General features: G+C 47.5%; 1 protein-coding gene across 6 annotated transcripts in view; it reads right to left on the minus strand.

Annotated features, from left to right (window-relative positions):
• sez6b (seizure related 6 homolog b) overlaps positions 1-15,953 on the minus strand; it is a 159,833-nt gene that overhangs the window by 12,159 nt on the left and 131,721 nt on the right. For all 6 annotated transcript variants that reach the window (XM_090218761.1, XM_090218760.1, XM_021582864.3 and 3 more), the window contains exons 5-9: positions 9,057-9,242; positions 7,235-7,403; positions 6,041-6,207; positions 3,194-3,388; positions 2,883-3,021 (exon numbers count right to left, since the gene is read on the minus strand). In XM_090218761.1, coding sequence (XP_090074887.1) covers positions 2,883-3,021; positions 3,194-3,388; positions 6,041-6,207; positions 7,235-7,403; positions 9,057-9,242 — 856 coding nt within the window. The remainder of the gene's footprint in view (positions 1-2,882; positions 3,022-3,193; positions 3,389-6,040; positions 6,208-7,234; positions 7,404-9,056; positions 9,243-15,953) is intronic.

A 15,953-nucleotide genomic window follows, 5' to 3' on the forward strand; every position in this document is an offset into this window, starting at 1 on the left:
CAAAGATCAGGTGTATCAGACTAATTAAATGTCAGGACAGCTTAGCCTACCCACTGGGCACAGACTTGAATTCAACGTCTATTCCACTTTGGTTCAACTTAATTTCATTGAAATGATGTAGAAACAACATTGATTCAACCATTGTGTGCCCAGTGAGAATTTTCTGCTGATGCATCTGTATTACCCCTAAAGAAAATGCTAAACCTGCAGTAATTAATTGACACCTGAAAATACATCTCACCTCAACAGAGCGGGACAGATTGAGAAATTGTATCAGCTTGCATTAAATTTGTTGTGATGAAGTTAAACAAGCCTTTGCATAGCTGTGCTGCCGTATCTGCAGCGAAAATTAATCATGCTTTCTATTGTGTGGCAGTGATTTGATTTAGTGTAATTTAAACACAGGCTCAGATTGAGTCAGCCCACAGGCCCAGCTGCCTGCCACCATGTTCCTTCAGAATGCATTATCTCAGACAACTCCTCATCTGCAATGGCATTCTCTATTCTCCACCTCTGAGAGAACTTGACATTCATGTCCAGGACAAGTAAAACATAAATACCACCTGCCCGTTTCTAGCTAGTTTGAGCAAAATTAATACCCCTCAATACAAATCACAATTCGATTAAACGCAGTCATTTGTGAGTCATGATGGCTGCTCAATGATCATTAGAATCTTCTCCTTTCATCTCACCCCTGCACCTCTTAATTCCCACAGACTAACCTGAATGAATGTTCTGATGGAATATCCCATTTCTAATCCACTCCTCTCTGGCTTGTGAGATCTTGACTGGACAGGGATCCAGATCCACTGCCCTTCACTCCGCCTCAACTAGGCTAACATATCCAGACAAGCAGGCTCAGAGTCAACACAGTTATCAGTGATACTAGTGATGAAATAAGTCAATGACTGCCAACTTCCTGCCCTGGGAGACAAACCTAATCAAGGTATAAGTGCTATAACTAATATTTGATGCATCAATGCATGAAATATCCTGTCGCTCTTCTCACTAAATTCTCACCAAAGGCAAAGTACACTATAATGGAAGCCAAAATGGAAACTACCAAAATCACTGTCTGTCTTTCACATCATATTTGACTTGCAAACTATTTCCACCCTTATTAACGCCAATGGACTACTGGGGTGGTATATACAGTGTGTGTATATTGGTATGTACGTGAATGTATGCATGCATGTGTACAAATTATTTACATGAACTAGAACTGCCAAAAGTCATATGCATGGGTGTTTGTGTATTTCTGATAATCATCAAGGCAGAGACACAGCTAAATCCCATTCCCATACACTCCTAAACACCATTTAGGCGTTGGAGCACTTCGTCAACATTTGGAGCATCTGAACTTAGGCTGCTGAACTACACCCCAGGTGTACCATCCTCCACACCTGCATGTCATTCACAGCCCCTCATCCTGCACCTGAGCCCTTAACAGGCACCTAGCTAGCCCTCCTGGTTGGTTGGGATGGGATGAACCAGTCGTCATTAGAAGGGCCCTTGAATGAGTGTCCCAGCCGTCATTAGGGCCCCTGGTCCTGTGTGATTGTGGGAGTGGTGAACAGGACGCTGGGCAGTGATGAATGATTATAGAGGAATGAGAGTGTTCTCATTACTGTGGTAAAGTGTTCCTAACCCCTGGTAATGAGCTTTAGGAAGGCACACCGTGCAATTGTGTTCCAGAACACTGGCGTGACTAGTGGGCCGGGAGGGAGGCATCAGACATGGAACATGCGAGTTCATGGCACGAGAGTCTGTGTGTTCAGATTATCACTCCTTGTGCAGCACTGGTTTCATCACTATGATCAGAGGATCCCTGAGGATGTAGTGAAGGATAACAGTGGTTTGAGTGATGCCTTTAAACTGAGATTTCAGATGTTAGGTTCTAATATTTCTCCTTGTTCAGCATATGCTGATATTGATGTTCACATCAAAACTGAAGGAAATGGCGAGGAAATCCTGTAGATGATCTCTCTGTCTCACTCCCATGCACACTCAAGCTGAATTCTCATCAACGCACCGAGGTTGAGCTAAACGTGCTTCACCGTTGTCCCTGAAAGTCATATCTGCCCAAATCGCTTCCCCTCTATATGAATAGGAAATTAATTATGTTGACAGCTTCTTGTACCAAACATGGGGGATGCCATTTAATACAATGCTTCAGAATGTACAACCACAGCTGAGGCGTTCCGAAGAGAGAGAGAAGAGCAAGAGAGACAACATATGCAAATGAGCCAGTTCTTAATTAAGGAAGCCAAATGATTGTACGCATGGTTAATCTATCAGGGTCTGACACAGCAGGGTCTTCTGTTCCCAGCCTTCACCTGACATCACTATCACGGAAAACACTCACTCCTCTCCCCTGCTCTGCTCAACTCAACCTATCTGATTCAGCAGAACACACACCACCTCTGTCCGAACCCCCGTTAAATAATTAGTTTCCGCTCCAGTTGGTAATTAACCTTTGTCTGCTGGTACTTATGTGTCCCATCCAAGAGCAAGATATTATTTTATCTTCAGCCCTTTTCTCTTTCATTTGTTTAACCAGTCACAATGGGGTAGTTCTTTGCACTGGCAGTATCTGTTTGAAGTCAGGCCTGTGTTTGTACATCCGCTGTAAAGCTTCTCCTAATGATCTGAGTGCAGAGACGTGCTGCAGAGCTCATGCGCGGGTGAAGATTCTTAGAAAGGTTAGAGCTACTCTGTGGTGGGGCGTTCTCCACTTGAACTGCTATGGGGAGGGGAACGCCAGGACGTTACTAAAAGGGTTCCCATAGCTAACATCCTTCTTCTGCATCTGTATAACATGTTATATCTTATGTTCAGGAGAATCTGTAGTGAAGAACGTAAGAGATAGTTAAGATACGTACACTTGGATGTCTAGCATGATCCTCCTGTCCTCCTCCACGTGAATCCCCCAGATGCAGTCCTGGCCGCTATCGTAGGCCTCTGGCCAGTTAGGAGACAGGACCACTCCAGCAGAGTCAGTCATCTCTCCACTGCATACAGCTGTAACACGCGCGCCCGCGCACACACACACACACACACACACACACACACACACACACACACACACACACACACACACACACACACACACACACACACACTAAGCAAAAATACTCTGTTCAACAATATCATACAGCTCATTTCCTACACAGAACAAAAACACACAGCATACCTCTGCAGGCAGGCTCAGTCTCGTTCCACTGGGGGTTGTTGTGGTCCATGCACTCAATGATGACAGAGCCCTGCTCCAGGGTGTAGCCAGGGTCACAGGTGAACTCTACCACCGTCCCCACTGCCCACGTGCTGTCATTACTGGTGAAGTTACCGTACTTGACGAACGGCTCATAGCAGTGGCCCACTGCAAACGCTATGAAGGAGAGGATATGTGGATCAGTCACAGAAAAAAGGTCAGACTGTGACACTGAGCCCCATGTCTGCCATGCAGTGGGCCATTGACTTTGCCCATTAGCTTGCCTCCTATCAGGGACGGAGCAGACCCAGAGGTTAATTTTATTGGAGGTCTGTTGCGTCAACCCACTGACTGACATGTAATGGTTCAAATCAGGGTGAGAGGAGCACTATTAAATCAGTTCCACCCTGTGTCAGATTGATGAGGGTAATGCTGTTAAAGACAACCCACACACGGTCCATTAGAATAAGCAGCGCTGCTCTCTCACAGCGTAATCCCATTTGCTACAGTAAATTGAAGCCCTAATCAGATTAAATTGATCTGATTGGATAATGACTCCAGGACCTGTGATGTGGCTCTGACTCCAAGCTCTGAACAGCCCTTTGAAAAGGCACCTATAAGAATGAGTTGCCACACGTAGAGAGGATGACTGGGCATGAGCATGGAGAACAATAAAGCATTTGAGAGTTCCTAGCTAAACTAGTGAGAGAGTTCCTAGCTAAACTAGTGAGAGAGTTCCTAGCTAAACTAGTGAGAGAGTTCCTAGCTAAACTAGTGAGAGAGTTCCTAGCTAAACTAGTGAGAGAGTTCCTAGCTAAACTAGTGAGAGAGTTCCTAGCTAAACTAGTGAGAGAGTTCCTAGCTAAACTAGTGAGAGAGTTCCTAGCTAAACTAGTGAGAGCAGAGGACTTTCATTGATTCTTATGTTTGACTTCTTTCCATTCCAATTCTTTAGAGGAGGGAAAGATGAGGAGAGGGCCTTGAGGCAGTGTGTTTTGGTTATACTAGTCTGCACGGCATGATGCGTTTCATAAACAACAGGTTTTAGCTCCACTCATTTTACATTGCTGGAGTGTGTGAGGGAAGTTTGAGTGCCCTTGAGTACACTTTCCAGAGACCTGAAGCCTTGTGTTAGATCCCCATGCCTGGTCTTGTGGCACACAGGGAACCTATGTTCTAACCACTTGTGTTAGATCCCCATGCCTGGTCTTGTGGCACACAGGGAACCTATGTTCTAACCACTTGTGTTAGATCCCCATGCCTGGTCTTGTGGCACACAGGGAACCTATGTTCTAACCACTTGTGTTAGATCCCCATGCCTGGTCTTGTGGCACACAGGGAACCTATGTTCTAACCACTTGTGTTAGATCCCCATGCCTGGTCTTGTGGCACACAGGGAACCTATGTTCTAACCACTTGTGTTAGATCCCCATGCCTGGTCTTGTGGCACACAGGGAACCTATGTTCTAACCACTGTTCTTTCTCATTTTGGGGGCACTGAGCAAATCTGAGGTCTTGTGAGCGGAAACTTGAATGTTGGGAGAATTTTGTCCAACTTCCGGCGCGAGTTTACAGTGAACACTGAGGCTGTACCCTTACAGTTTTAGACAGTAGCCAATAGGCTATTGTGGCTAATTGAGCATAATGTAGGACTACCAACAAAACCAATGGAGCAAATCCCATAACATTTTCACATGGAAATAGCTTTTGATTTCTATGACAGACTACAGTAGAAGTAGTAGAAGAAGAAGATATGTGTTCAATGCAGACCTACATTGCATGAGACTTTTAAAAACGGATTTATATTATGAAGGGCTTGACATTAATTAATGATTTGACTTGGTCTGTAACACCATGGGCCAAATAGGTGACTGTAAATTGCATTGTATGATGCTGTATGATGCAAGAAACCACTTTACAAAATAAAATATACAATTATTACCATACAGAGAATTAGACACTGTAGACTACCCCTCTGCCTATTGGTTTATTTGCATATCTCAAAATGTATTTGCATGTCTCAAAATACAACACTGCCCCTTCAATTAATTAAGACATAAGCGTTTTACCTGACTAGCTTTTCAAAACCAGCTTGAAATGTAGCCGACACATTTTGTGGTCTTGCAGGAATCTCTTAATCAGTAACTCCCCATTGCTGACCTATACTTATCTATAACTGGGCTGATAACTCAATAACTAGCAAAGAATATCTACAAATGTGCACACGTGAGACTCTGATGTTAAACTGATCTGGAAAGCGTTTTCACATGCGGTTGACTGAAAGACCACTCGTGGGCTACCCCCGCCAATAGTATTTTACTCCGTTGCGCCCTAACTCTGTCTATAACAAAATCACAGACTCAATCTTATAAAGGGGGCGGCAGGGTAGCCTAGTGGTTAGAGCATTGGACTTGTAACCGGAAGGTTGCAAGTTCAAACCCCCGAGCTGTCGTTCTGCCCCTGAACAGGCAGTTAACCCACTGTTCCTAGGCCATCATTGAAAATAAGAATTTGTTCTTAACTGACTTGCCTGGTAAAATTAGGTACATTTCTTTTGGGGCTTATATAATGTTGATTCGATCACAGAAAAAAACATTCATCTATATGTTGCAAACTCAATGAAGTTCAATCTCTGCGTGGCAGTCGTGGAGGAAGTGCGTGGGAGTGCACGGACGCAGTTTAAAGTGAACGTTGGTTCTAACCCAGTCAGAAACATTGGTGCCATGACCTGGAAGGGTCTCTGTGAGATGGAGATGGAGAAGGTCAAAGGGGGGTCAGGTGTAACCGAGACCTGAAGAGTTGCGTTAGCTCCCATGGGGATGTGTCTACCTTGGTATCTGATGGCGATGCCGGTGGAGGTGCCTGTTCCATCAGTGGTGAGCTCTATGAAGAGGGGTCTGGAGGTGCTCACCAGGCCCTCGTTGGGCAGGTACTCAACCTCATATGAGTCATACATCGGAGGAGAGTCAATGTTCTTCCCATTTTTGATCAGAAGCCTGAAAGAGAAATTAAAACACATTAGTACCTGGTTGGGTTTCTAAGACTTTGTAATATGTATTGTGGGCACATTTTCAGAGTTAACTCAGCTAACTGGACGGAAGCCCCTAATGAGATGACGTAACAGGAAGGAAAATTATACAGCATTAAAGCATTGGGCTGGACTGTTCTGCACAAATGGCCAGTGATATCATTCAGTACAGTTGAGCAGCTAGCCTACTGACCTGATTAAAAGTATATTTGTTATTGTTACCAGACACAGCTGCTACCGCTCATAAAAACAACATTATCTTAACTCAAATATGTGTGTCCTTGTCAATTCAATTCATTCACTTGAAGCACCTTCTTGTGAAGTGTTATATTGCCTTACAAACATTCACAACAGCTTATAGATGCAATCATAGAGCATTAAGACTCCAATAAGGAACATGAATAGACAGTCAAAAAACAAAGTAGGAAGGTGATTGAAGTGAAATGTATCCGATTATTTCAGTATTTCTCTCTCTCTCTTTCTCCTTTCCTCTCTCACCATTTTCTCAAAATTGGATTTCCATTCTGACACAGAGACACAGATGTTCCACTGAATCTCAATCTCAGATGATGAGGCGATGCCCTGAAGTGTAGCAGAGGAATGGACTGGTAATATGACATGTGTGACAACAGAACCATGAGCCTGCAGTGAGAATCATGTCCAACTGTCACAGAGCCAGCAGTAGGACTCTGTTGGCTGCTTGTTGAATGATTATTAAACTCAAGTGAACACTTAGAACTGGATAGTGTACTGGAGTAGAGCACTAAGGTCAGAACACTGTAGCAGACTTGGGTTCAGACAGTATTTTCTTTATTTTAAAGTTATGTACTTTATTGAGTTAGACTGGTGCAATACAACCAATGGAATAGCCATCTAAGTGCAAACCCCACTCATCTGGCACCCAAGGTCAAAATATTTGGAAGAAAATGAACACTATTTGAACCCAGGTCTGACTGACCACTCTAGTGAAGTAAACCCCCTGACTGACACCACACCTGTCATCGTCCTCTGCCAGGGCCACCTTCTCAAAGTGGACGTGCACTCGCTGTCCCTCTGGGGCCTCCAGCAGCCAATGGCATGTCAGGTTGTTGCTGTAGTTGCTAGGGAAACCGGGTGACACAATGCGTCCAACCGTGGCATTCCGGACAATGCCACCACAAGCAGCTGGGATGCCCATGGAGAATGAAGTAGGAATGGGAGGAGAGGAGAGAAAGAAGATGGGAAGTGGAGAGAAAGAAGATGGGAGGAGGAGAGAAAGAAGATGGGAGGAGGAGAGAAAGAAGATGGGAGGAGGAGAGAATGAGGATGGGATGGAGAGAAGGAGGAAGGGATGGGAGAAGAGGAGTGAAGGAAGATGGGAGGAGAGGAGAGAAGGAGGATGGGAGGAGAGGAGTGAAGGAAGATGGGGGAGGAGGAGAGAAGGAGGATGAGGAGAGAAGGAGGATGGGAGGAGAGGAGAGAAGGAGGAGGAGAGAAGGAGGACGGGAGGAGGAGGAGATAAGGAGGATAGGATGGAGAGAAGGAGGAAGATGGGAGGAGAGGAGAGAAGGAGGATGGGATTGGAGGAGGAAGAAGAAGTAGAGAGAGGTATTTTAGTCTGGGGAAAAACATTTGCTTAAAATCCCAGTCAAACAGAATGTGTAACGACAAAGAATACCTTGGGAAACAATGGCTAGAGATAAACCACGAGAACACAATGAGTGGAGGAGTAAGAGCAAGCTCTGAGTTTGTGTAAAGGGAATAAAAGAGAGAGTGGGTCTGGTATTGATATCAGTGTATCACAACAGATGAGGTGAAGGTCAGCTAGGTAGACACAAAGCTTAATTAAAACAGAGCAGCAGCCTCAGCCCTAACCTTCCCTGTGGCACTCTGCCCTGCCATCAGTAATCACACCCTGCAGACACCATGCTGTGGGACCACGGTCTGGGGCAGGCAGGCAGGCATGCACGCACACACACACACACACACACACACATACAGTTTAAATGGTTTGTTTGGTCACCCAATATAAGGAGAGAGAATCCTTATACTATCTAAACTATGCCTTTAAGATGCCCAATGCTCAGAGGGAGCCTCCCTGCTGTCCATTCACTGTTAAAACAATGGAGAGACCCACTGTTCCAAATGTTTATCTTATCTGACTAGGGCTAAAACATTCACTTACTATTCATCACTGGTGCTCATCTGAGCAGAAAAATGAGATCCTACATCTAAACTGTCTGCTTCTGAACTGTCCTGCACTGGGGATTGAACCCTGTCTGAATCTGGCTTGTTATGCAAGATGAAATACAAGTAGACTCAAGAGGTGAACTTCCTGTAAGAGAAAATATGATGGAGTCTCTGGTGCTCGTGGCTTGTTTTGTTTAGTTCTTTACTTCCTAGGAGAGGTCTGACTGAATAGGATTGTCTGTTTAACATTCACCACCCCAGTACAACATACACTGCAGCTCACACCATTAAGGCCCAAATCAATGATTAATAAACCCCAATTAACTTTTGAGCAATACCAAGCTGAGTAAGTGTGAGATCATTCTAGTGGAATTAATTGCTCCAGCGAGGACAACGTGTTTATGTACTTATACGCCTCACTTGTTGCAAAGGGAAGAACTGTGTTGATGCTCTGGTAGGAATAGTTACAGGACAAATCACAGGGAATGTAAATTCATTTTGAAAGACTGTGATAAGGACTGAGAGGGGAAGAGTGTTTTTGTCTATTAATATGTTCAACAACTGTGGAGAAAGTCTGTGTGCATAGCAAGGTGTACTGGTCCCGTTGGGGTAAATGGATGTGAGAGGTGTGCTACCCTCAGCCCTCACCATGGCACTGCGGCTCCGTGCCGCTCCAGTAGGGGGTGCTGGCGTTGAGACAGGTCAGTGTGTTGGTTCCCTGCAGATGGTACCCAGTCAGACAGTAGAAGTAGGCCTCTCCCCCAGAGTGGAGGCTGCTCACAGACACATCGCCACAGACCGGCCGCTGGGGAAAGGTACAGCTCAACACAAAGGCTGTGGGATGAGAGAGAGGGAAGAGAGAGAGAGAATGAGAGTTGGACACAAACGGCGACTAACAGCATCCAAGCTGACTCAAAATAAAAGTGTAACAACAGAAAAATACTTTCTTGCTCATCATAAAGCCTTTTAGAGGGAGGGGAACCAAACCTAAAGAATATAGAGAGAGAAGTGTGAGGATGAACACTGACAGGTCATAGACCCTATCCTACCAGAGTACACGTCTATAGACAGTACATGTCTATAGGACCTGTGCTATTCCAGAGAATAACCTTAGTGTCTCAGGATGATGGATTGGTCTGGCCATATACCTAATGGAGGCCATGAAACTGGCATTTTTGCCTTCCTCCTGCCTCTCCATACAGGTACATTCATGACACACTACACACACATACAGTATGTGTTACGGTGCGTGAATGAGGACCCAAAAGCGAATCAACTTAAACAGAGCTTCTTTAATTACCAAACATAGGTAGGCTCAGATGGACCGGCAGATTCCGACAGGACAGGACAAGGTTACAGCAAACATGACGGCAGTCTGGTTCAGGCATGAATGACACAAACAAACAAGAATCCGACAAGGACAGGAGCAGAAACAGAGAGAGATATAGGGACCTAATCAGAGGGAAAAAGGGAACAGGTGGGGAACGGGGTGAATGGGTAGTTAGAGGAGACAAGGGACAGCTGGGGGAAAGCGGGGGAGAAAAGGTAACCTAACACGACCAGCAGAGGGAGACAGGGTGAAGGGAAAGGACAGAGACAAGACAACATGACAGTACATGACAGTACCCCCCCACTCACCGAGCGCCTCCTGGCGCACTCGAGGAGGAAACCTGGCGGCAACGGAGGAAATCATCAATCAGCGCACGGTCCAGCACGTCCCGAGAGGGAACCCAACTCCTCTCCTCAGGACCGTACCCCTCCCAGTCAACTAGGTACTGATGACCACGGCCCCGAGGACGCATGTCCAAGATTTTACGGACCCTGTAGATAGGTGCGCCCTCGACAAGGATGGGGGGGGGGGGGGGGGAAGACGAGCGGGGGCGCGAAGAACGGGCTTAACACAGGAGACATGGAAGACCGGGTGGACGCGACGAAGATATCGCGGAAGAAGAAGTCGCACTGCGACAGGATTAATGACCTGAGAGATACGGAATGGACCAATGAACCGCGGGGTCAACTTGCGAGAAGCCGTCTTAAGGGGAAGGTTCTGAGTGGAGAGCCAAACTCTCTGACCGCAACAATATCTAGGGCTCTTCGTTCTACGCTTATTAGCAGCTCTCACAGTCTGCGCCCTATAACGGCAAAGTGCAGACCTGACCCTCTTCCAGGTGCGCTCGCAACGTTGGACAAAAGCCTGAGCGGAGGGGACGCTGGACTCGGCGAACTGAGATGAGAACAACGGAGGCTGGTACCCGAGGCTACTCTGAAAAGGAGATAGCCCGGTCGCAGACGAAGGAAGCGAGTTGTGGGCGTATTCTGCCCAGGGGAGCTGTTCTGACCAAGACGCAGGGTTGCGAAAAGAAAGACTGCGTAAGATGCGACCAATAGTCTGATTGGCCCGTTCTGCTTGACCGTTAGACTGGGGGTGAAAGCCGGAAGAGAGACTGACGGAAGCCCCAATCAAACGGCAAAACTCCCTCCAAAATTGAGACGTGAATTGCGGACCTCTGTCCGAAACGACGTCTGACGGAAGGCCATGAATTCTGAAAACATTCTCGATGATGATTTGTGCCGTCTCTTTAGCAGAAGGAAGCTTAGCAAGGGGAATGAAATGAGCCGCCTTAGAGAACCTATCGACAACCGTAAGAATAACAGTCTTCCCCGCTGACGAAGGCAGTCCGGTGACAAAATCTAAGGCGATGTGAGACCACGGTCGAGAGGGAATAGGAAGCGGCCTGAGACGGCCGGCAGGAGGAGAGTTACCGGACTTAGTCTGCGCGCAGACCGAACAAGCAGCCACGAAACGACGCGTGTCATGCTCCCGGGTGGGCCACCAGAAACGCTGGCGAATGGAAGCAAGCGTACCCCGAACGCCAGGGTGGCCGGCTAACTTGGCAGAGTGAGCCCACTGAAGAACGGCCAGACGAGTAGGAACGGGAACGAAAAGAAGGTTCCTAGGACAAGCGCGCGGCGACGGAGTTTGAGTGAGTGCTTGCTTTACCTGCCTCTCAATTCCCCAGACAGTCAACCCGACAACACGCCCCTCAGGGAGAATCCCCTCGGGGTCAGTGGAGGCTACTGAAGAACTGAAGAGACGAGACAAAGCATCAGGCTTGGTGTTCTTAGAGCCCGGACGATAATAAATCACGAACTCGAAACGAGCGAAAAACAGCGCCCAACGCGCCTGACGCGCATTAAGTCGTTTGGCAGAACGGATGTACTCAAGGTTCCTATGGTCAGTCCAAACGACAAAAGGAACGGTCGCCCCCTCCAACCACTATCGCCATTCGCCTAGGGCTAACCGGATGGCGAGCAGTTCGCGGTTACCCACATCATAGTTACGTTCCGACGGCGACAGGCGATGAGAAAAATACGCGCATGGGTGGACCTTGTCGTCAGAGAGGGAGCGCTGAGAAAGGATGGCTCCCACTCCCACCTCTGACGCGTCAACCTCGACAACGAACTGTCTAGAGACGTCAGGTGTAACAAGGATAGGAGCGGATGTAAAACGATTCTTGAGGAGATCAAAAGCTCCCTGGGCGGAAACGGACCACTTAAAGCACGTCTTGACAGAAGTAAGGGCTGTGAGAGGAGCTGCCACCTGACCGAAATTACGGATGAAACGACGATAGAAGTTCGCGAAGCCGAGAAAGCGCTGCAGCTCGACGCGTGACTTAGGGACGGGCCAATCAATGACAGCTTGGACCTTAGCGGGATCCATCTTAATGCCTTCAGCGGAAATAACAGAACCGAGAAATGTGACGGAGGAGGCATGAAAAGTGCACTTCTCAGCCTTCACAAAAAGACAATTCTCTAAAAGGCGCTGGAGGACACGTCGAACGTGCTGAACATGAATCTGGAGTGACGGTGAAAAAATCAGGATATCGTCAAGGTAAACGAAAACAAAGATGTTCAGCATGTCTCTCAGGACATCATTGACTAATGCCTGAAAGACAGCTGGAGCGTTAGCGAGGCCGAAAGGAAGAACCCGGTATTCAAAGTGCCCTAACGGAGTGTTAAACGCCGTCTTCCACTCGTCCCCCTCCCTGATGCGCACGAGATGGTAAGCGTTACGAAGGTCCAACTTAGTGAAAAACCTGGCTCCCTGCAGGATCTCGAAGGCTGAAGACATAAGAGGAAGCGGATAACGATTCTTCACTGTTATGTCATTCAGCCCTCGATAATCTATGCAGGGGCGCAGAGACCCGTCCTTCTTCTTGACAAAAAAAAACCCCGCTCCGGCGGGAGAGGAGGAGGGGACTATGGTACCGGCGTCAAGAGCTACAGACAAATAATCTTCGAGAGCCTTACGTTCGGGAGCCGACAGAGAGTATAGTCTACCCCGGGGGGGGGTGGTTCCCGGAAGGAGATCAATACTACAATCATACGACCGGTGTGGAGGAAGAGAGGTGGCCCTGGACCGACTGAACACCGTGCGCAGATCGTGATATTCCTCCGGCACCCCTGTCAAATCACCAGGCTCCTCCTGTGAAGAAGAGACAGAGGAAACAGGAGGGATAGCAGACATTAAACATTTCACATGACAAGAGACGTTCCAGGAGAGGATAGAATTACTAGACCAATTAATGGAAGGATTATGACAAACTAGCCAGGGATGGCCCAAAACAACAGGTGTAAAAGGTGAACGAAAAATTAAAAAAGAAATGGTTTCACTATGATTACCAGAAACAGTGAGGGTTAAAGGTAGCGTCTCACGCTGAATCCTGGGGAGAGGACTACCATCCAGGGCGAACAAGGCCGTGGGCTCCTTTAACTGTCTGAGAGGAATGTCATGTTCCCGAGCCCAGGTCTCGTCCATAAAACAGCCCTCCGCCCCAGAGTCTATTAAGGCACTGCAGGAAGCTGACGAACCGGTCCAGCGTAGATGGACCGACAAGGTAGTGCAGGATCTTGAAGGAGAGACAGGAGTAGTAGCGCTCACCAGTAGCCCTCCGCTTACTGACGAGCTCTGGCCTTTTACTGGACATGAAGTGACAAAATGACCAGCGGAACCGCAATAGAGACAGAGGCGGTTGGTGATTCTCCGTTCCCTCTCCTTAGTCGAGATGCGGATACCTCCCAGCTGCATGGGCTCAGCACCCGAGCCGGCAGAGGAAGATGGTAGTGATGCGGAGAGGGAGGCGACGGAGAGCGCGAGCTCCTTTCCACGAGCTCGGTGACGAAGATCAACCCGTCGCTCAATGCGAATAGCGAGTTCAATCAAGGAATCCACGCTGGAAGGAACCTCCCGGGAGAGAATCTCATCCTTTACCTCTGCGCGGAAACCCTCCAGAAGACGAGCGAGCAAGGCCGGCTCGTTCCAGCCACTGGAGACAGCAAGAGTGCGAAACTCAATAGAGTAGTCTGTTATGGATCGATTGCCTTGACATAGGGAAGACAGGGCCCTGGAAGCCTCCTCCCCAAAAACAGATCGATCAAAAACCCGTATCATCTCCTCCTTAAAGTCTTGATACTGGTTAGTACACTCAGCCCTTGCCTCCCAGATTGCCGTGCCCCACTCACGAGCCCGTCCAATAAGGAGAGATATGACGTAGGCGACACGAGCAGTGCTCCTGGAGTAAGTGTTGGGCTGGAGAGAAAACACAATATCACACTGGGTGAGGAACGAGCGGCATTCAGTGGGCTCCCCAGAGTAACACGGCGGGTTATTGATTCTGGGCTCCGGAGATTCGAAAGCCCTGGAAGTGGCCGGTGGATCGAGGCGGAGATGGTGAACCTGTTCTGTGAGGTTGGAGACTTGGGTGGCCAGGGTCTCAACGGCATGTCGAGCAGCAGACAATTCCTGCTTGTGTCTGCCTAGCATCGCTCCCTGGATCTCGACGGCTGAGTGGAGAGGATCCGAAGTCGCTGGGTCCATTCTTGGTCGGATTCTTCTGTTACGGTGCGTGAATGAGGACCCAAAAGCGAATCAACTTAAACAGAGCTTCTTTAATTACCAAACATAGGTAGGCTCAGATGGACCGGCAGATTCCGACAGGACAGGACAAGGTTACAGCAAACATGACGGCAGTCTGGTTCAGGCATGAATGACACAAACAAACAAGAATCCGACAAGGACAGGAGCAGAAACAGAGAGAGATATAGGGACCTAATCAGAGGGAAAAAGGGAACAGGTGGGGAACGGGGTGAATGGGTAGTTAGAGGAGACAAGGGACAGCTGGGGGAAAGCGGGGGAGAAAAGGTAACCTAACACGACCAGCAGAGGGAGACAGGGTGAAGGGAAAGGACAGAGACAAGACAACATGACAGTACATGACAGTATGGCTTCCTAATGCATATCATGCTCAACAGAATGCATTGCTTGGCTGAATACCCACTGAGGGACCTAGATCAATAACAGTACTGTTTTTTACTCAAACTGTGAACATGTAATAGGGACCTGGAGTACTGTCTGTATATCAAGAATGACCCACAAGTGGATCTTTAACAAACAACTGGTAGTGTTTTCCCCTCATCCCCAGCTATTTTTAACAGATATATGTGTGGTTCTCGCTCCAGGCTGTCTGTCTGACTGTAATTGTTGCAGCTTCACTGTTATCCTGTTGGAAGGCAGTGCAGCACTCCAACATTGATTCTGTCTCAAGGATACATTGCCAAGGAGGTGATGACAGTAACAGGGTACCCATAGAGGATGTGATGACAGTAACAGGGAACCCATAGAGGATATGATGACAGTAACAGGGTACCCATAGAGGATATGATGACAGTAACAGGGAACCCATAGAGGATATGATGACAGTAACAGGGAACCCATAGAGGATATGATGACAGTAACAGGGAACCCATAGAGGATATGATGACAGTAACAGGGTACCCATAGAGGATGTGATGACAGTAACAGGGTACCCATAGAGGATATGATGACAGTAACAGGGAACCCATAGAGGATATGATGACAGTAACAGGGAACCCATAGAGGATGTGATGACAGTAACAGGGTACCCATAGAGGATATGATGACAGTAACAGGGTACCCATAGAGGATGTGATGACAGTAACAGGGTACCCATAGAGGATATGATGACAGTAACAGGGAACCCATAGAGGATATGATGACAGTAACAGGGAACCCATAGAGGATATGGTGACAGTAACAGGGAACCCATAGAGGATATGATGACGGTAACAGGGAACCCATAGAGGATATGATGACAGTAACAGGGAACCCATAGAGGATATGATGACAGTAACAGGGTACCCATAGAGGATATGATGACAGTAACAGGGTACCCATAGAGGATATGATGACAGTAACAGGGAACCCATAGAGGATATGATGACAGTAACAGGGAACCCATAGAGGATATGATGACAGTAACAGGGTACCCATAGAGGATGTGATGACAGTAACAGGGTACCCATAGAGGATATGATGACAGTAACAGGGAACCCATAGAGGATATGATGACAGTAACAGGGAACCCATAGAGGATGTGATGACAGTAACAGGGTACCCATAGAGGATATGATGACAGTAACAGGGTACCCATAGAGGATGTGATGACAGTAACAGGGTACCCATAG

The sequence above is a fragment of the Oncorhynchus mykiss genome, chromosome 24 (assembly GCF_057628025.1).
Source record: "Oncorhynchus mykiss isolate SJ-2025 chromosome 24, ASM5762802v1, whole genome shotgun sequence".
Taxonomy (NCBI): Eukaryota; Metazoa; Chordata; class Actinopteri; order Salmoniformes; family Salmonidae; genus Oncorhynchus; species Oncorhynchus mykiss.